The sequence below is a fragment of the Tauraco erythrolophus genome, chromosome 4, assembly GCF_009769465.1.
Source record: "Tauraco erythrolophus isolate bTauEry1 chromosome 4, bTauEry1.pri, whole genome shotgun sequence".
Lineage (NCBI taxonomy): Eukaryota > Metazoa > Chordata > Aves > Musophagiformes > Musophagidae > Tauraco > Tauraco erythrolophus.
This window is the reverse complement of record NC_141468.1, coordinates 26,972,971-26,995,422: the sequence shown is the minus strand read 5'-3', so window position 1 is coordinate 26,995,422 and position 22,452 is coordinate 26,972,971. Positions and strand designations below refer to the sequence as shown.

Below are 22,452 nucleotides of genomic sequence, written 5' to 3'. Positions count from 1 at the left end.
ACCAGTGAGTCACATTTCTGTTTTGACCTCCGCTTGTCATGAACTCCTCAGTTGTGTGCTCAGAATATGAATTTTTTTGCATTGTCTAAGCCATGAAATATCTGTTCTGACACCTTTTTTTTGTTCAGGTACTAAGTAACACTTGGAGAGGGAGTATGGAACTGAGCTGCAGCAACCAAGCACATTATCACAATTAAATAAATCTCTTTCCAAATAGGCTTACAAATGGACACTGTTGATTTGGCATAATTTAAAGAAAGCTCATCCTTCCCCAAATCTCTCCATTTAATGAAGGTCTCTTGGAGACAAGTCACTGTAATAAAGACCATCTTTTCTTATGTCCATGTTGTTAGAAGGAAATTAATCTTCTCAGTCCTTTATAAATAGGAGTCATCTACCCTGAAGAAATGTTTTAGGCAAAGGACCTTTGAAGACAGACACTGGGACTTCTTCCACCTGCAATCCAGTTGCCTCCCTGATGGTTGCACTACAGCCATGACCTTGGCCTTGACCCTTCAGCTCAGTCATCGCAATAGAACGAGGCTACTATCAGCTGTGCCATCCTAATCTAGATTTCCATAGAGACTGACAAGAAGAAAAGCTGGATAATACTGTTTAAGGCAGGCCCCAGCTTCCTTCTGTCCACTCCATGTGCTGACACCTGAAGGAGCTTTCCACATGCTGTCACAAACCAGTGTGTGCATTAGAACTGCATGGGAGGTTGCTTCCAACCAGTCCCATTTCTGCACTGTATCAGAGAGATTCTTTGAATTTTCTGTCTTATCTGTGAGTTTGGTATCCATACAGATAAAGAAAGATTGTCCAGCCTAAAGATACTAGGATTCTTTTCTGCATTGAGTTACACCATTTAAAATTAGAAGGTCCTTCTGCTTCATGTAATGATAAAATATGTTATACAGAGCATCCAAAATTTCTGTTTATGTAGACTTGTATAACACCGAACAAATGGATTTCAATGTACTGAGTTTAAGACAAAAGTGTCCTGCACTCACATTACTGTGGCGGCGAAGGCATGCAGTATTTATTCCAAACTAGGTATGTCAAGTAACAAATTGTAGGTTAAAAATTCTGATTTAGCCGTAAACAAGGAGGGACAGAAATTTCAAGGAGGCTTAAAATTTGAAGTCTTCCTCTATATTTAATTCACATTTCTGTTGATATTTATGTGCACTATGTAAATGCAACAGCATCACATACACATACGTGTACATATCTGTGTACACACAGATAGAATCATAGAATCATAGAATGGTTAGGTTAGGAAGGGACCTCAAAGATCATCTAGTTCCAACCCCCCTGCCATGGGTAGGGAAACCCTCCACTACAGCAGGTTGCCCAAAGCCTCGTCCAACCTGGCCTTGAACACTTCCAGGGATGGGGCATCCACAACTTCCTGTAGGCAACCTGTTCCAGTGCCTCACCACCCTCAATGTGAAAAATTTCTTCCTTATATCTAATCTAAATCTCCCCTCTTTCAGTTTAAATCCATTGCCCCTTGTCCAATCACTACATGCCCTTGTAAAAAGTCCCTCTCCAGCTTTCTTGTAGGCCCCCTTTAAGTACTGGAAGGCTGCTATAAGATCACAGGCTGAGAGAGTTGAGGCTGTTCAGCCTGGAGATTCTCTTCTCCAGGCTGAACAGCCTCAACTCTCTCAGCCTGTCTTCATAGCCGAGATGTATATATATGCACACAAATGCAATGATAGGATTTGTTTACTGTAGAACATTAGAGAAACATTTAATTTTCACATCCCTTTTAAGAGAAGGTAAATAAAAAGCTCTTAAATTTTGAGATGTAAAAACTGCAACTTGAATGCCTAAGTCCTCAGGAGTAAATAGGCTTATGTATTTCATATTTAATATTGCAAAGTTCTTGTAGTAAACTGAGAAAGAATAATCTTTGAAATCCCTTTAGGTGATGCAGGAGAAATTACAAGAGTGGGTCTTACTCAAGTAGATAACTGAAAAGTTATTTTGTGTTGTGAAACCTAGAATCCAAATTTTTCCCCTGTTGGATGCAGTGTAGGCTCTTATTAAGCAGTAGGATTAAGTGCTTGATTTATTGCTGTTATTGATATAAGACATTTCTTAAATAGAGCTCAGTTTCCTTAGAAGGGCTAATAGAATCTTTCTATTCAAATATAAACTAATTTCAGCAATATACCATCAGAAATTTTCACACAGTGACAACCTCAATGTTCTTGATGTACAAGCACTGCCCTACTGAGAACATAGAAGATAAGTACTTCATTCCCCAAGCCTGCCTAGTGATACATGTGATTTTTCTATGTGATACGTATGTGTACATATATATATATGTATCTATTTAAGAAGAAGATTAAAATAGCTAATCCTTATAGCCATATTTGAGAATTCAACTCAAAAAGCTTTTTGAAATTGTAATGTTTTATCTTCACCAACCTCAGCTGGCATGAAAATCCATTTATAACAGAAATCATTGTTTATTCCTATAAACCTGAGAACCTGCGAATATTGAAGAACTACTTTTTGCCACACACTATGACAGGGAGCTGAAAAGCTCTTGAATGTCTTAATCTAAATGAAATGATTTCATTTCTTCCACAACTGAAAATCCAATTTAAAAGATAAAAAACTCAAACCCAGATTCAACTAAAAGTAGAAGAAAACAACAAATGCGGAAAAAAATTCCCTGAGTTATCCAGTGCTGCCTCAGAACTACATCTAGTTTTATTCCAACTGTGTCAAGCTCAGAGATGCTTAAATCCAAGCATAAATTTTATATATATATATATATCTCAAACTAAGTCAAATTTGGGAAGTTTATGAAGGTCTTTTTATCAAAAACACAGCCCAAGTAGTTTCTGACAATGATTTAGCTAATGTACCTTGGTGCTCCCTGATAATGCAATTCAGTTTAGATTAAAAATTTCAAAGTTATATGGGTAGCATTTATTCCACAGAAGAATAAGCAAAGATAGGTGCATTATCATAGGCAAAACCAGCATCTAAATACTCACCTGGAGAAAGCAGAGACCTGAATTCAAGCCCAGCAGGGCTTGAATAGATCTCTGACTTCCTGTGAATAGTGTTTTGCTGCTTGAGACTTGTAATCCAGTTGAATATCTGTGACTTCAGACTAGTAACATACTCGAGAACTCACTTTCTTGCAGTCTCTTTGCCCAGATTTTTCTAAAAGTAGGTATCAGAGCAGAAGTCTTTAATTAGGTAAGTTGTTACATGATCTCCTTGCTTTCCTCAGTCTCTGGAGATGGAAAATGGGAAAAGGCAGGAGCAAAGTACCTCTGTGTTGCTGAGACTGGCAGGAAAGGAAACAGCACAGGCAGGATGACTGATGAAGAGGAATCGGAAGAAGGGCAAGAAATAACAGCTTGGGAAGGAATGGAGGTGAAATAATACATAGATGACTGTCATGTAGCGATACTGTTGGTCACTGCTGAGATGAACAGGAGCAACGATCAAAAAGAGGAGAACAAAAGGGAAGATAACTTTTTATTGGAAAAAAAATAGTTGGAAGAACCCTCTGGAAAAGAAAACAAGAGTGAAACTGAAAGAAATAATATTGGAGACACCAATCTTTTGCCTTTAAAAATTTTATGATACTGCTCAGTTAGCCTGGATACAGTCAGAGATTTCAGAACCAAATCCACTCATGGATGAAAAAGAGGAAAGGAGGAAAAAAGACAGTTAAGAAAAGTTTGGAACAGGGAGAAGCTTGGTACTTATACTATGAAAAAACGTTTGGAAAGTTATTTTAAAGACCTTCGAAATTTAATAGCTGAAAAGCGTTTTGAGTCATTAAAATATGAAATCAGTTTGTCACCTGCCTTAATGCTCAGAATTGAAAGTCGTCTTTGCTGTCTAATGATTTCCTTTTGCCATCTGGTGGAAGTGGGTGGAATGGCAAGTTTCAGTAATGGAATGGAACGTACGAGAGGGTTTTTTTTTTTTAATTCGCACTTCTTTTACCTCAATTAAAGGGGTTCAGTGTAATGAATAAAATGGCGTGTCAGATACATAGTACAGTAGATTCAAAGGCTGACAAGCTACAGAATTCAACTAAATTACACAGACTAACACTGCCTCTGCCATTAGCTCACATACACACACACAAAAAAAAAAGAAAAAAATGACTGCTTGTTTTCCGTTGACTAGCTCAGATCAGAACCGCTCAAAACTGCCCATCTATGTACAGAAGGGAAGAATTTTTTTTAAAATTTTTTTTTTTAGGAGTTTGAGTGCCCTCCTGTGGTCAAACGGTAAATTGCAAAGTTAATGGAAAGAATTTTTTCCGTTCTTTCAAAGTGCGGTATTGCGCGCCAAAAGCGTTGAAGTATCGTGATCTTTGCTTCTTTTAAGAGAGGTCCGAAGAATGCTCACTTATTTTCTCAATTAGCTAGATGTTTTATTTTGCTTGCTTTTGTTAGATACTCAAAGTTTTTTTTAAACAGATTCTGAGATTTGAAAAATGTGTTTCCTCATTTGTTCTAAGTACGGAATGATTATGTAATTACTAGTGCAAAAGTCAAGCTAAAAGTTTTGTAATAAAAATATAGGTATTTACTCATTTTAATATGTAAGATTAAATTGTTGAAATATTCAAAGTAAACTTCATATACTCTGATCAGTGATTTTGACAAGTCTAATGGTTTAAGTAAAACAATAGAAATGAGATAATAAACGAAGCAATAGACTAATATGCCTTTTCAGTAACTATGAAAGGTAACTCAGTACATGAGGAAGAAACTTCCAAAAAGCTAGGGCAGGAGCAGAGAGCCACTCTGAATATATCAACCAAAGCTCAAAAACCATTCAGGTTCAAAAACCATTCAGTTTCAAAGAGATATATAACAGGAAATATCAGGGACCCCTGGCCCTTGTTCTGAGGCATTAGAACAATCTAGTTGCTGTACTCTCCAGTTGGGAACTAAAAGTTAGTGAACACTTTTCACAGTCATCTCCATTCTTCAGTGCTGAAGACATGGTTTCCCCACCAACAGAAGGGATGATGAGAGCAAGGAAGGCGAATGGGGTCTCAGACCAAATCCAAACCAGCCATAAATGATGCGACTGTATATGATGTTGCTTTATTTTTTTTGTGTATCACAACTTTTTCAGTGAGCTTCAGCTAAATAATTTATATTTCTGCTAAGGTAATTTTTTCATACAGGATAATCTACTTTCGACCTTATGTTCTATTTTTAAGCCACACACAGGTTCTTGGACAATTTAAAAAACAAGTGTCAAAGTCTCAGTAAATTTCTAGCACACTGATAATCAGTACATCTGTATGTCTAGAAAAGTATCAAAATGTTCAGCTTACTTGAATAAGATAAAGAGAGTGTTGGAGGGGAAAAGCTGGAAGACATGCAAGAGCAGTTGCCTGACCAGGCATCTTCTGGAGTGCAGGTTCCAGGCTCACAAAGGTGGTGTGCAGAAGCCAGGCCCAGGACTGCAACAGTCTGATCAGACTTCTTCAGCAGATGTTTAGATGGTGCCTTAAAATATATAATAACGTTTTTGAGAAGGCGTAACAGTCTGGTGAAGTTCCCACTGACTGGAAAAGAGGAAACATAGCCCTCATTTTTAGAAAGGGAAAAAGGTTTTTAGTCCAGACAGTCTAACCTCTATGCCTGGCAAGATCGTGGAGCAGATCCTCCTGGAAACTATGCTGAGGCACATGGAAAATAAGGAGGTGATTGGTGACAGACAACATGGGTTCACTAAGGGCAAATCATGCCGAACAAATTTGGTGGCCTTCTATGACAGCATTACAGCATTGGTGGATAAGGGAGAAGCAACTAGCATAGTTTACCTGGACTTGTCCAAAGCATTTGACACTATCCTGCATGACATCCTTGTGTCTAAATTGTTGAGACATGGATTTGACGGATGGACCACTCGATGAATAAGGAATTGGCTGGATGGTTGCACTCAAAAGAGTTGTAGTCAACAGCTCGATGTCCAAGAGGAGACCAGTGACGAGTGGTGTTTCTCAGGGGTCGTTATAAGGACCGGCACTGTTTAATGTCTTTGTTGGCAACATGGACAGTGGGATCACTTCAGCAAGTTTACCTTCAGCAAGTTTGGTGACAACACCAAGCTGTGTGGTGTGGTCAACACGCTGGAGGGAACAGATACCATCCAGAGGGACCTTGACAGGCTTGAGAGACGGGCCCATGCAAACCTCATGAAGTTCAGCAAGGCCAAGTGCAAGGTCCTGCACATGGGTCAGGGCAATCCCAAGCAGAAATACAGGCTGGGTGGAGAATGGATTGAGAGCAGCCCTGAGGAGAAGGACTTGGGAGTGTTGATTGATGAGAAGCCCAACATGACTAACAGAGATTTTTCATCCCCAGAACATATATATGTCTTTATGTTTTGTGTTTCATATTTTATTTCTTGAGAATTGGATATTAATATTTAACAAAACATGGTATAGAAAGGGGAGAAAAGGGAGCTCAGTCCTCAAATTAACTTGCTTTTGAAAATCTAGTGTTAAAATACTGGTTTTGTTTATAGTGCGTGGCATCTCACATATTTTAGTGGAAAGCTAAAAACGAGGCACATGAAAGACTTGCATTAATTTTCTCAGGAGGTGGCTCAAGATCTTAGTAGAGTCATTTGTACCATTTAATAAATATCATATTCTTTCATCTTTTCTTTCTTTCAGTTTGCAGCTCAGAACCTGAAAATGTTCAGTCTGATCCAAAAAATTATACTAGTCTTCTTGTTACATGGGAAAGACCTCGGGTTGTATACGACACCACAATTGAGAGATTTGCTGTCTTTTATCAACAGTTGGATGGAGAAGACCAGACTAAGCATGAGTTTCTGACAGATGGGTATCAGGACTTGGTAACTGTAAACTCTTCAAGTTTCATACAAAGGGGTGATGGCAGAAGACTCACTGTTAATTATCTTAAGGGATTAAACAGCTGGGAGCTGATTGAATAAAGAAATTACTTCTTTGGCTGCAGCTCACAGAAGCTGTACTTCATTTTTTGACTGTGAAGCCACTAAGACAATTGAAAAAAAACCAACAAACCTCTCTTGCCCAGAAGAGAGAAAGCTTTCGCAGATTGATGTTCTGATTTGCTTATACTATCCCCAAAAGTTCATGACCATGTCAATCTAAGAGCTCCTTACCCATAAAACCCTTAGTCAATTAATAGTGATCTATACTTCTTGCTCACTGATGTACAAAGAATGACCTACACAAGCAACTAATAAGATTAAATATAATCATACTGCTATAAATATTAAGTTACTGATTACAGCTTCATGGTATTTTACTAATGTGAACGGTTCCTCTAACTCTCTTTAAATACTCATAACTTATCAGAGATAATACTACCTAAACTAGTGTTCAGCATTAAATAATTATTTAGTTTGATGTCCTCCATGTAAAAATTTACAAGATTTTTTAAAAAATTGGCTGAAAAACATTTGTGACAATAAACTATAAAAAGCATACATTAGAGTCCTAGAGGAAAGGTGCTTTATGGTTCATATGAAAAATATGTAATGAAAAATTAACAAATATTTGATTTTTTTTGCAAGTAAATGATTAAACATGGTTTTTCTTTTAGGGGGCTATTCTAAATAATCTGCTGCCCAATACAAGTTATGTTCTTCAGATAGTTGCTGTTTGCTCTAATGGTCTATATGGAAAATACAGTGACCAAGTCATTGTTGATATGCCTCTAGAGGACCCAGGTAAGTGGTCTTTTGAGCTTAGTGATCACTTTTAGCTAAAAATCTATATTTTAAGAAGTAGTTTGTTTGCAAACCAGTTAAAATGCACGACTATCAAAATATGCTAAAATGAAATTTCAAAATCGCTGCAGTTAACCTTCAGCATGTTCTTTGCCACATGATGTAATTCTCCATTCCTTATAAACATTGCCTGTGAAGGATTGCATGTTATTTTTTTTTAACTCTAAGAATATTCTGAAAAACACCTACCTGATTTCAAATCTCACAAGTGTATCTTTTAGCAATACAATGTAGGGAAATAAAACCATGTTTGGTATTATTTCTCTATGGTTCAAGCACTCTCCCAAAATTAATCCGCACGGCCAAAGTATTAAGGAAACAAGTAATACAAACCCAAAATATGACTTATAAGTCTGTACCGATTGATTTTGAAATTTGATTTTTCATGATTACTTGGAGTTTGATTTCAAAGAACTTGCGGTGATGGAATTCCCTTGCTTCTTAATGCTGCCTCGCAAAAGATCAAAAGGCCTAACAAACAAATCTTACCGATTTCACAGCCAGATTTACTTCTTCTGCCTGCTGGTAAAAATGAAATAATTTGAAACTATAGCATGAAGCTTGAACTTGTCCTTAATTATTCCTTAAATTCTGTGGAAGTTTTAGCATCAGACCCAGTTCTTATGCAAGTGAGTGAAAGCCGTGTTTTTAATTAAGAACCTTGTAATTAATCATAGGAAAAAATCAAAGACTTTCTGATCATGCAACAACCATTTATTATCTAAAGCCTTGGATTCTTGTTGTTTATTTATGGATTCTCTAAATTCAGTTTTACAGTTCATTAAGTCTGTTTAGCTGCAGCGAAATCCTTTGCAGTGTTATGATGTACTTGGGAAAACGCGTCAGTTTTTCATTTCAAGGGAACCACATTCCTTTACAGCAAGAAAGAATATGATTCTCAACAATCTCTACAGCATGAATTATGAACTAATAATGGTAATAAGTTTATAATAGTGTGGTTTTGTCTGAAGGAGGTGAACGCAGGTTCAGGTATAGTACATATAAATTTTCAACAAACATTTAACTTGTCTGTACAACACAATGTGTTTAGAAGGGTGTATTTTTGGAGTCTTATGCTAATATCTACCAGAATTTCCCTATTTCTCTTCATTTTTCTAAGAAGTCCACAACAAAGTTCTGACATTCCACCTGACATTTAATTTCACTCTTTATCCTTTATCTACCTCCTAGGTACTATGTTCCTCCACTTCCTTTCCAGAATTTGCTGCTTTTGTGTTTGAAGAATTTTCTCAGATGAGCGTTCATCTGCATAACCCCACATCCATTTTGTAGAATCGTAGAATCATAGAATGGTTAGGGTTGGAAGGGACCTCAAAGATCATCTAGTTCCAACCCCCCTGCCATGGGCAGGGACACCCTCCACTACACTAGGTTGCTCAAAGCCTCATCCAGCCTGGCCTTGAACACTTCCAGGAATTCCATTTCTACATGGAATGATAAATAAGCAGCATAGCGTTGCCATTATTAAACAGTAGTTCAACAAATCAAATCAGTGCAGAACAAAACGCCCTACTACTACTGTTGTATCGCTGCTGTAAGGATGAGTTGCATACCACCCTGCTTTGTGCCCTGACTCCCTTTGGAAGGAAAGAGGGATGTAGAGGCGGGAGGGAGACAGGAACACCGGGGCAGGGTGACCACCGAGCCACCACTCCTGGATTGTGAGCAAATGCTGCTGGGGAACACACTCAGCGAGAGGACAATGGCAGTCTGGCATCTGGCCTTTGACTGTCTGCAGCTGCCCCGCGGTGTAGGCACAGCTTGAGCATGGCATCCCTGCCGTACTTCTGCTGAAGTCAGCACTGGTTTTGCGTTCCTTTCAGTAGAAGGAAGATTGAGGGCCTTGCTTTGGAAATACATACGGGAAAACTCATTTCACCTTCCAGTATATCAGCAGAAATTTCTCTGAGATTTGTATTCTCAGACAAGAGAATTTGGTGCAATAAATGTTACATTTAGCAGTTCTGAGTGAAGATTTGATATTCTCCTGCCTTTTTACACAGACACACCAGTAATTTCATTAAAGAAATGAGAAAATATCATACCTAGGAGGCAAGGATACCTAGGAGGCATAATAATGTAAAGATGTGCCTATATAAAATATGAACAGGGTAGCATAACTCTGAAAATGATATTTTTGTGTTTTCTGTGATTCGAACATCTAAATATGTCTCCTTAATGTTGCATTAAGGCAAATTAGTGTATATAAGTATATTCTTATCCTGAGTCTTCTTGGTTTTAAATAAAGCATTATAAAAAGAAGAGTTAAATAATCTGCATATCAGACCTTTATAAACACATGATATTTCTCTCAAATTTCAGGCAGTTCTGAAAATTTATAATAGTTTCAGGTCCACCTAAGGTTTTTCCTTTAGTTTTTCAAAAGCTTCAAAGTTGAGGAAGATTACTTCAGGTCAAATGAAGTGTTTCAATGATATTTTTTTTTTTTTTTTTTTTAAATAAAAGAGGGAGAAGTTTATAAATAAAAATTAAAGACTGAAATTACTATTTTGTGTGTTTCAGAAAAGTTGCTTCTTTGGAATGCTTCCTATCTGAAACTCACACAAAGTTATTAAATGTACTTTGTGTTCTTTTATTTTGACGCTTCCACAGGAGTACATCTCAAAGCATTAGATGAGGAAAATTCAGGGAAAAATCCCTCACTAATATGATTAGTGTGGGTGTACATTGCTCTATAAGTAAGTTTTATAGATGCTGTCTCAACCCTTGTTATGATTTTAAAATATGAAAAAAACTTCCATTCATTTCTAATATTAATGTTTATTTGCATACTTACTTTTACTAATTATTTACATCTGAATTAACTGTGGCAAATATTGCAAATATTTACACACTTAATATTTTAATATTGCAAATATTAAACAACAGAGATATGAGAATGTAGATATCTAATGAGAAAGATGTGTTCAGAGCAACTTGCTGGTTACATCTATAACATCAAATTGGTTTTGTGATCTGCTTTATAGATCTTGAGGCAAAAGGGGATTTCTTGGAGTTCCTGCTTGTGAATTTATGAAAGAAAAGTTATCTTCACCGTGAAGACATGAAATAAAATTGACTCACATAAAGCATAAGCTAAAACTTTCATTTTCAAGAATTTCTCTGAGTAAGCCAATTTAATTAAGATGAAATTCACTGCAGTCACCTCCAGATCAGTTAATCTTCATGTTAAGAGCTAAAGTGAGGCATGAGTCATGCGGAAGCATTAGATGGGCCTTTTCCAGGAAGAATTCTGACCTTGGAGTGGCCACTTTTAAAGATAAAAGTTTCAGTACACTTTGCAAAACAAACCTGGTGTTCAAAAATCTAATGACCATTGTTTTAGCCTTTTCCCTTTGAGATGCTGAGCGTTTCTCATGTCTTCTCCCCACCCTGTTTGAGTACCTGCCATATGTGCTTAGTGAGGGCTCTGCAGGCTCCAGGTGGTCCACAGACCAGGTTTAAACCCTCTCATTCTCGGCACTGCTTCGTAAGAGGAAGGACCTCTTTCGGGCCGTGCTCTCTGCTTCGGTTTGTGGAAGCCTCAGGAGCTCTGATACGACATTGGGCAAATGATCGTAGTTGAGACCTCTGCTCTTTGAGCTTTTCCTAAAATGTTCACAGTGGCAGCCTTTCGTCTTGTGATATACCCGTGTGTGCACGTGAGAGTTGTTTCCAGTTAGTTTCCATTTAGTGGAAGTCACTGGATACCCTACATGATGTGGCTACACAACCTCCATTGAAAATGAAAGGAATCATGTACGTAGCGTTTTAGTCAGCTTTGATAAAAGTCCAACCTTTATTTACTGATTTATCATTTTCTATTAGAATTGGATTTTGAATAACTATCTAAATGTGTGCTTTGACTCTCAGTAACATCTGTATAGCTGTGAAAATTCTACAGTAGTTTGTTGTGTAGTTGATACCAGTGTTACTTACATGCTTCTGCTGGAACAGGAATTGAAAAATAAGAATATATCTCTCTTCCCAGCTTCCTTTGTATAGGCTTCGGTTGGTGTTTATCAAAACCCCCATGCTGGGATATGGTTCTCAAATGCTGTCTCCTGCATGGCAGCTCATGCTGTCAGCAATGCTTTGTGAGCGTCTAACTATGCAATTTCTTTGTAACTTGTCTTCGTGATTTTTGTCCTAAAAAACACTAAGCATATCTTAAATGTTTCATTTAGGGGATGCTTTTTTCTAATTTTGTACTGATAAATGTAGAAATCTGAAAACTAATTCAATCAGAAGAAACAGGCTTTACTTTTGTTCTTGCCATGCCATTTAGTACGTAAGACAGTGCAGAAATGAAAACAGTTTATGGTGTGCACATTATTCTACAGTTAAAAAACAGATTGTTTTAAGAGATTTTTTTAAAGATTTGCATTGAACATAGATGCAGGGAAATAGTTATCTTTTTTGTCTTTGTTCTATCGTTTCTTCATCTGTCATTAAAAAGGACTATGAGAAGACCTCTACAAAACTTTCTTACTAATGATTTAATTATTTTATTTTAAAATGTAAGCTATAGAATAATTGATATGTGGTGCCAGAAAAAAATAAACAAGCTTGTTCATCAGCCTACATCAATGGGTTGTTTTTTGGAGGGGGTGGTTCTTCTCCTTGGTTGGGGGATGTTAGCAGACTTCTATAATCTTCTGTCAAATCAAAAACTCAGCAACAGGATTAACAGAACTTCTACAAGAGTGTGTCCCTAATGCTTTTGACAAATACATTTTCTGTGACCAGCTAAATTTAAATAGGCTCTGCAAAATGCCTGAAGATATAGTATAGTTAATATATATTTTTTATATATATATATATGTTAATGCCTCTCCATGGCAACGACAGCAAGAAACTGTAGTTTTCTGCTAATGGAATTTGAGAGCACATACCACACAGTATACTCTAGCACAGTTAGCACATTTAATGTTTCTATTTGAGTCTGATTAAAGCTCAACTCAAGAATAGTGACCGCAGAAAGAATGTATAGAATTTCTCTGCATTAAAAACGTTTTCCAGAGTGTGTAATACATGGTATGGGTCTACTGTGGGAAGACTTTTGAACTAATGTCTACAGTATGTGATGTATATCATTGAGAAGCCAGGGAATATCATTATCTCCTCCACCCCTTCTTACCCTCCGCTCCCCTCCCCACCCTGCCCCAGAGCCTCCTAGGCTTCCAGGAGTCAGAGGTAAGATAATTTTTCTCTATCTTGTTAATGAAAGGTTAATGTAGTACTTGGTAATTTATAAATGTTAGTTGCAAAAGAACAATTTATGAAGATTTTATGCAGCATTGTTTGGTCAGAATTTGTTTGCATGCTATATTCTGCAAATAAAACTGTAAGAGCTTGTTAGTTTGATATACTTTATCTAGTGTATGTTGCATATAATACTTGTCTCAATTTGTTTTGAAAGGTAGATATGGACAGACCAAAGAGAATAGAAATTAAGTCATCTGACTTTGCAAAGATTAGAAGTATAAAGATGACATCTTTATACTAGTGTATTGAGGAAACTTCATTTGGGAATTGCAGAGGAAATGCAGACATGTAGCTCTGTGTAATGCTATTGTTAGAATCGCTCTCCAGACTATGAGACTGGCATTTTCGCATAGTGCAAATCAGCTCTCAGAATACATGCTAACATGAGCGTACAGAGCGCTAGAACGTAGCTGAGGAGAAAGCCTTAGAAAGATTCAGAAAGCGAATGGACCTTTCTGTGGACCAAGGGAGCAGTGAGATGAGCTAATGCCGTGGAAGGGATGTTCGATTTCATCACTAGAGGCCCATGTCACTTCATACCAGAGATTTGTAGGTTTCTTGAAACCTGCTTTGAAGCCTCTCTTGCTGACCACCATCAGAAGTACAATACTGAATTTGGCCTAGAAAGAATGTGAGAGACTACCTGTTCACTTAGAGAGAAGGATTTTCACCTGGACTGTAGGAGATTCATTTCTTGATCCTGCTTCGACTTATTTTATCAAAAGCCTTTAGAGTAGTTCTTTGCAGACTGCCCAGTACCTGTTTGTTACAGACTTTTTGTGGATATGATACAACAGTCCTTATGTTAAATCAAGTGGAGTGGAAGTTTGAAAAAGACCTTGAGACTCTAGGAAGGGTCTCTTTGTCTGCCCTGACAGAGACAGGCAGCCTACTGCATGCTGAATATGATGGCATCACTGTTGTGCTCATACCTAAGTCCAAGTCTGGGTACACAAATTAGAAATTTGCTGTATGAAAATTATAGAACAGGTCATTTTACAAGAATATCCTCAGAGCTTTCAGATTAAATGTAGAGAAATAGTTGATATTCAGATTTACCTGTTTTCTCTCTTCTGTATTTCTGCACTAAACTGTACTTTCTCATTGAAAATTTTCTTTTAAACTTGGTTCTCCCTGACCAGGACGTGGTTCCTCAGTGCAGATCCAACATGTGCTGCAGTGTCAAATTAAGTCAGGCAAAACTGTTGTAGCTGAACATGTTCTGTCTAAATGAGCATTGCTACCCTTAGGGCTAGTCCTCAACCCACGTTGTTGACTACTTCTCCAAACACGATCCTGTAAAACATCTTAGACTGGGTCTCAATAAACATATTAACTAATCAGTTGAGTCCTTGCAGAATTAATAATTCTGTGAATTTAAAATGTTGGATGATATGGTATATATTTTTGTTTTATAGAGGCTGTCCTCATTCCTGAACTGAATGAAAATGAAGAATATGAGGTATAGCATTCATTTATTTTTAAGAGAGTGTTTCAAATACATACATTTCAACTAAACTGAACTGATATTCTGTGAAAATTTACAAAAGTGCATCACCAACTGAATGTATTATCTGCATTTATGTATACATACATATAGATGCATATTCAATCTTCTCTTTCAGCTATATTTCTCCCTAGATAACTCTAGAGATACCTCACTAGTTCTCTGGGACTGGAGATATATTGAGAAGTAAGGGATATCACAGGATATGCCTAAATATTATTGAAAATGGGACATCAGGTTACTCTCACCTCTTACTGAAGCCTTACAAAATTGTTCATTTGGCAGAATCAAAGCTGTCACCCAGTGTTAGGTATTATAGTTTGTTTAAAGAGAAATCTGACTTGGGCTTGCTTATGATGGTCTTAGTGTGTAGCGAAATAAAGTAAGGGAGGAAGGCAATTGTGCTGAAGAGTGACATTCATGTGTGTCTGCTACCAGAGTGCTATCAGTTGAATTTAACAGTTATTCCAAAATTCTTGGAGGGTTATTTACTCTTATTTCTAGAACTCAGGTTAGACTTCACAGTATAACTCTACTTTACACAATATGTTTTTATGATACTCTCTGCAGATTTCATATTTGGTAACTAGGTTTCTGGCGTCCCAGCAAGGAAAGAGGTGAAAATGCCACAATGACGTTAATAGTCTCAAATACTGATTTTGCAAAATGGACAGTTCCTTCAGTAAGACCTGCATTTGTATCAAGTAATCTCTCAGAAATTTTATTTTATAGTTTCAATCTATGACCACAATATTGTCAACGAGTGGCAAGTCTTCGTTAGTTAAATAGACAGCCTGTGCTTACCTGTCTTGTATTTGTTTATTATCATTCTTATTTATTTACCCTCCCATGTATTTGTGGATGCTGACTAACCACTAATACAGTTATTTCTCTGTTGACGTAAGTTACATATCTATATTATGATGCTGGATCTGTCAGGACAGTAGCTAAGTGCCAGTGAATGTCAATTGTTTTTTACTTGAACCATGAAAATTTAAAATTGCATGCATTGCCCTTCAGAAAGTAGATTTTCAGAAACAGGGCCCTGTCCAGTCCAGTCGAGGTTTGAGGACATACAGTTTGGGTGCTTCTGTCCCTAGATTTTAGATATCTAGCCCTTGGAATGAAATCCAAACCTGAGAGTCATGCCTGAGGTCCCTTATATTGTGTGAGTGCACTAGATGTTGCTGGTACAAAACAGGGACTGGAGCGTGAAGCACGGATCTAGCCTAGGGCTTAAAGCCCTCACACTGGTGACACTGGATAAAAGCTAACAACTCCCGTTAGCTGAGGGCCCCACTTAATAGCTTATTCAGCCGTGTCTCGTCTTGGGCACTTTCTTTCAAGACTGTTGATTTTACATTTGTCTCTCTGCTGTGCCCTGCTCACTCAGTGGGAGTGGGATATCTACTCAGCCTAAAATATAGTGGAAGGTGAGGATTTGTCAGGCTGGTTAACAGTGTCCCAGATTCCTGTCTTCTGAGTGTTTTCTCTCTACACTATGCTTTTGAATAAAAACAGATGGGTATTGCCACCACATCACCAAGCCAGATGTTCAAAAGGAAAAAGAGTTGCAACTGTATTTTGTGAGAGGCTCCATCCTACTGGTGTCTGCTATGTGTGCTATCAGATCAAGTCCCTTCAGAAACTGAAGGTGCCTCTCAATCTAGTTTACAGAGTTGTGCTCAGACAGGTTTGGTTCTGGTGCAGTTCTAGACAGGGGCTCAGCACAGACCTGCAGCATTGATGTGTCTAGGTCGAAACAAAAGTGTCTGCTGAGCAAGTTAGATACTTCCACATTACGTTTTTTGATTTAGAGCAGGGAAAGATGGCGAGAGGACAAAAGGATTTGAACTTAGATCCTCAAGGCCTGCCTGAATCCTGATTGTATTTAAGAATGTAATTTTTTTTTCCTTTTTGGATCTGTCCTTAAAAGTCAAACCCTAACACAGACTTTTCACAAAGTATCATTATGCCGGTTCAGTAAATAAAGGCTTATAACAGGGACTAGGTGGTATCACTCACAACACTTGTGAAACTGTTACAGTCATGCCTGACCATCCTGAAATCTTTTCCAGAAAACTCTGAAAATTCAGCAGATTTAAGGACAGGTCATAAATATATTTTATAAATTCTGTTACTATGACAATTTAATCAATATCAGGATATTAGTGCCAGTCTCAAAGACATTCTGATAGCAAAACCATTTTGTCAATAATGTGTACTGCATATACAGTTGCGTTTTTTTAGGAAAGAGGTAGAGCTTTTTTAATAAAGTAAATGTATACAGTGAGTGGTTTCTGTCTCTCAAACAGGGTAAAGTAACACAATATTTAAGAAATTGTTGTGACAGAGGATTTTTTTGTTTGTATTGCAAGTAGTAATATTTTCAAGAGAGAAGAGGATACCTGTTCTTGCAGCTAAATATTTTAAGACCAGTGGTCATCTCAAGTGTTGTCATGTCTTGCCTCTCTTGTTTCTATGGAGCCAGAAAAATGTCTTATTGCAGTTTTGGTTTTCATTTGTCTACAGTGTCTATAAACATTTTTAATTGTCTTCGGCTATAATATTTTTTCAAAGGATGAAGTTGAAGAAAAGGAAACAGAGGTGGATGAAGAAACCGCAGTGATTCCTAGCACTGACAGTACAGTAAACCAAATAAGGAGGAAAGATTTCCAGGTGACTACATCCAGCTACAGTCAAGGAAAAATGGGGACAAAACCCAATGAAGCTAAAACAAATAGATACTTAACAAGAGAAGAAGAATTGCATGGTAAAGATGACGTTTTCAAAGCAGTTTATTACCCTACTTCTCCACCCGTGAGTGAAATTTCTAAAGAAGAGGAAGATCCTATCTTGGAATCCCGAACAGTTACTGGAATTCCTCCTCAACTCATTGACTCCACCAAAGGTGCAGAAGAAGAATACATATATCTTTCTTCAGGCACTGAACCAACAAGAATAACCACCACTGGCCATAGTGATGAAGATTTCTTGTTGTCTCCTTTTAAACCTCGTCAGGAATCTGAGGACTTTTGGAGTTCAATTCTTACCACTTCTTCAACACAGCTGGTTATAGAGGAGATCTCCCAAGAAGACACCCTTCCTTCAGGAAGCCCAGATATAGGCATGCATGATGTTCTTTCCCAAGGCTCCATTAAGTATGTTTCTGAAGGTGTAGCACCCTCAAGCTCTGATGAGCCTCCAAAGCATACTTCTTCCACTGATGGAAATGTGTGGTTTCGTAACGCTACAGATCTGACAACTCAATCTGTTGATACCTCGGATAGCAGGCAATTGTCTCAGACCTACACTGATGCATTTGTAGAGGGATTAAAGCCAGCTACAGTACCCTATTCCAGCAGCCCAGTGGTTTCGCAGGACACTTCAGATGCGGATTTAGAATTGCCACATTATTCTACCTTTGCTTTCTCCTCTGCTGAATTATCACCTCACTCTATCTCTTCAAGCTCTGGAGAATATGGTTCTGCTTCTGCTGCCAGTGAGGTACTCTCTCAGACAACTCAACCAGTCTATAATGGTGAGATACCTCTTCAACCTTCCTACAGTAGTCAAGTGTTTCCTCTAGTCACCCCTTTATTGTTTGACTCTCAGATGCTCGACACTACCCCTGCTACATCAGATAGTGATGTGACCTTGCATGCTACACCTGTATTTCCCAGTGTTGATGTGTCATTTGAACCCACCCTGTCTTCCTATGACGATGTACCTTTGCTTACATTTTCCTCTGCTTCCTCCAGTAGTAAAATGTTTCACCGTCTGTATACAGTCTCTCAAATGTTTCCACAAAGTGCTACTCCAGCTGTTGCAAGTGATAAGGTGTCCCTGCATGCTTCTTTGACATTGGCAGAGGGTGATACATTAATACAGCCAAGCCTTGCTCAATATGCTGATGTGGTGTCACATCAGACTACTCATGCTGCTTCAGAGACACTGATATTTGGTCATAATAGAACTCACGTATTTTCTCAAGTTGAACCATCCAGCAGTGATTTAAGTATGCATGTACTATCTACAATGTCTGAACTTCCTTATGCTTTGTCTGGTAATGTGGGCTCCCTCCAAAGCTTTACTGTTTCCTATGACTCTGCAGAATTTGTGCATGATTCTGTTGACGTGTTTCGTCAAGATCCTTTATTTAGCAGCTATAACAATGTACTGGTGCATAAACCTTCTTCTGTAATATCACAAGCTGATACTTTGCTGCAGCCTACACGCTCTCTGTCTAGTGATATGGATTGGTCTGAAGCATACTCTGGTAGTGAGTCCCTTTTGCCTGATACAGACACTTTGACGGTACTTAACGTTTCTTCCTCTGATTCTGTAGATGAAATCACATATGAATCATCTGGGTTTAGTGGTGTTAATAAGATGCTTCAAAAAGGTGATGTTATATATGGAGATGAGAGAGAACTGCAAATTTCCTCTTCTTTAAGTGAAATGGCTTCCAATGCTGAAAGTAAAGTGATACCTGAACTTTCTACATCTGTTTCTAATGATGATGTGATTAAGCAGAATACGTCTCTGCAAGAAAGCCCACTTCCTGTTTCTAGCACAAAGGGAATCCTTCCAGTCTCTCTTGCTTTTCCAACTACTAAGATATTTGATCATGATATTAGTAAACTTACAGAAAACCGCCTTTCCGTTCAGCCTTTGCATGTTACACCTCCAGCCTTTGATGACACTTTGCTTAAACCTGTGCTTAGTGCAAGCTCAGATCAAGCTCTCTCTGCCCCTGCTTATAGCAAAATGTTATCCTCGACTCAGCCATACTTTCATGAGACCTCAGCTACATTAAATAATGAAGCATTACTGCAATCCTCCTTCCAGTCTTCTGGCGATGGCACTCTGCTTAACACAGCTGCAGTTGTGCCTAGTGATCCAATATTGGCTGAAAGCTCCAGGGTTCATAAAGATAGTTCTACATTTGACCAAATATGGCATCAAATGGCACCAGGTTCTGCTACAACTGAAACCATGCTGCGTTCTACATCTGCACCTTCCGTTGCTGATACATTGTCAAACACTTTTAGTAAGCCCACAGCATCACTTCAAAGTTTATCTGTTTCTTATGCAAGTGAGGAATATGTTTCATCCAGTTTGTTTAACAGTGAAGATGTTCAGCAGGTTATGCCTTCATTGTATGGTAGCGATGTTTCATTCCAGTTGACCAGTTTAGAAAATACAAATGCCTTTCCCCCCCAAGCAGCGAACGCTGTAACAACTCCCTTCCTAACAGGTGATACATCACCACGTGTAGCTACTCCTGCAGACAGCCGTATCTCTTCAAGTGTTTTTGAAGGAAGTGAGGCTGCCAGTGTCTCTTCAAGTTCTACACTCGATTTTAATCCTCTTCATATGCCTGCAGTTTTTTCTGATTCTGACGTGTCCATTCGTCATACTGTTCCTTTACCAAATGCACATATTTCTGTTACGGCTCTTCCTCCCAAAAGCAAGATCCCTGTAACTTTGAGTAGGTTGCTCGTTCCTTCTAGAGAATCCTCTGGGTTGTCTCCCAGTATCATGTCCAGTACTGATCTGTGGCCTTCTGTAGTTGAGGATGACTACGATGAATATGACGATGGCTTTCCTGTAAGTAACTGTATCTCATGCACTTCCCATAGAGAAGCTGAGGATATGGTAGTAGAGGAACAAGACAAAAAGGTAAACAATAACAAGGATCAGAGTAACCTAATTATAAGCTCACATTCTGAGAAACATGAAGAAGAGAAAATTTCAACTGCTGCTTCAGACAGTCAGATAAACCATGCCACGGACAGACGTAATTCTACATCCATACCAACTTTGACAGCAAGTGTGATACCTAAGAAGCACAACGACCCAACAGTTTTGGAGAATCACATTCAAACTGCTAGTGTTCCATTGCAAAACACATCAGAGTCTAAGTCTTGGGCTGTTTTTACAAGTGACGAAGAAAGTGGTTCTGGCCAAGGTACCTCAGATAGCCTTAATGATAATGAAACTTCAACAGATTTCAGTTTTCCTGACCTTAATGAGAGAGACACTGAAGGGGCAGTTGAAGCAGGTAACTCAGAATTAACTCCTGGATCATCACAGTCATCAGCCTCATCTGTTACTAGCGATCACTCTTCAGTATTCAACATCTCTGAGGCAGGTTAGTTATGGATAAATCTAATGAATACCATGGAAAGCTGTGAGGGGATACTTTTGTGCCACAAGAATGAGAAGGTTTATCTACGTATAATAAAAGGAGAACATAACAGTGCCAGTGGGTGTGATTAAGGAAGCAGTGGGGAATGGGTTACATGCTGAGCTGGCTATCTTGTGAATGCTACTTCTGGCTACTTAAAACTGCACCTGAAATATTCTTCAGTAAGAAAGTTCATGCTCTGCTTTCAGGTAGATATGTACTGTCAGCAGAAGTTGGGTGGTACACAATCTAAAACCAGAAGTTGTTTCAATGTTGTTTAATTTTAGTTTTAAAGGTTTAAGAGGGACGTAAGTTCTCTATACAAAGACAAGTGCTGCCATTACGGAAACACACTAGAGGAAACCATGCCTCTGAGTCTGGTTTTTAATTTACAGCAGCAAATTTCCTCCATGTGTTTTGTTTTGTATTTTCTGAGATGTATTGAGCAAGGAAGAAGATGCTTCAGTTTGAGTCTGATTCATCTTAACTCATAAATGCAATTGTTTTCATTCTTACTGCTTATGCCACCTTCACATTTCAGTGAGATGCAGACTTTTTTGTGCCAGATTTGCATATTTCTAAAATGCGAGAGCCAGATTTTCCTGTATGTTTATATTTAGTGCTATTTTCCTATTTAGTCCTCTTGAAGTCAGTGAAAGTATATGTGATCTGTGATTCCAAGCATAAGGTCAGAAGGCAAAACTGAACTTCACATAGATAAAAACCTGATAAATATAAAGCATTTTCTTTGTATTTAAAGATGCATTGTGGAAAACGTGAAGTATTCAGACACATAATTTGCATTGCCTCCTGTTAGAGTATTGAAAAATCCAAGAGTACAGTCAGAAACAATATCTATAGTGTTTAAGAAAACCCACAACCGAACAACCAAGGCTAAATTGGTATTTTAGAAAATAAATTGAACTTCCATAAGTACTCACAGCATCTGTAGAGGGCAGTATCATCCAACTAAATCCACTAAGGAGTGGGATTCACAAAGCATGTGAAATTTTCAGCACATTCCTACAAATACATAGCTAAATCACATGAGTTCATATTACTTGTGAGCAACAGAATGCTAATATGGAAAGGTGGTAAATTGACACTCTGTGTAGTTGGGGCTAACAGAATGCAAAAAAAAAATAGAAAACAAAATCAAAATAAACTAGAAAACATACTGAAATAAAAACACACTGAAATTAATAGGAGTCCTAACAAGGTAGGTGTTATAAAACTGAATCAATAAGTGAATTAGTTCAGTAGGTAAGTAGTTACCATATTGTGTAAAATGCATAACATTTCTTTAAAAATCAGCAAAAATTATATCAGTATTTCAAAACTTATATTACTCATGTGAATGAGTGTTACCGTAAGAGATGTATAGTTTACATAATAGGTGTCATTTGAATTGTTACTGATAGTAATTCAAAAAGGATTATATATGAGGAGGAGGAGGAGGAAGAGGAGTACAACAGACTTAGAGTTTGTCTTCTAGATATTATTGAAAGACACTATACAGTATCATTTCATGTACATTATTTTTTCCAATAAATGATGCCAAATACTGTCTTTTAATAAACTGAAAATTCAATGTGAGCTTGTCTAATATGATGTCCTGTAAATCAAAGACATCTTTGCTTTAATCCAATTATAAAGCAATGAA

At 37.8% G+C, this 22,452-nt stretch overlaps 1 protein-coding gene across 1 annotated transcript in view; it reads left to right on the top strand.

Moving 5' to 3' along the window:
• PTPRZ1 (protein tyrosine phosphatase receptor type Z1) overlaps positions 1 to 22,452 on the top strand; it is a 104,341-nt gene that overhangs the window by 49,004 nt on the left and 32,885 nt on the right. The window contains exons 9-12 of the mRNA XM_086609909.1: positions 6,695 to 6,879; positions 7,614 to 7,740; positions 14,508 to 14,551; positions 17,177 to 20,753. Coding sequence (XP_086466035.1) covers positions 6,695 to 6,879; positions 7,614 to 7,740; positions 14,508 to 14,551; positions 17,177 to 20,753 — 3,933 coding nt within the window. The remainder of the gene's footprint in view (positions 1 to 6,694; positions 6,880 to 7,613; positions 7,741 to 14,507; positions 14,552 to 17,176; positions 20,754 to 22,452) is intronic.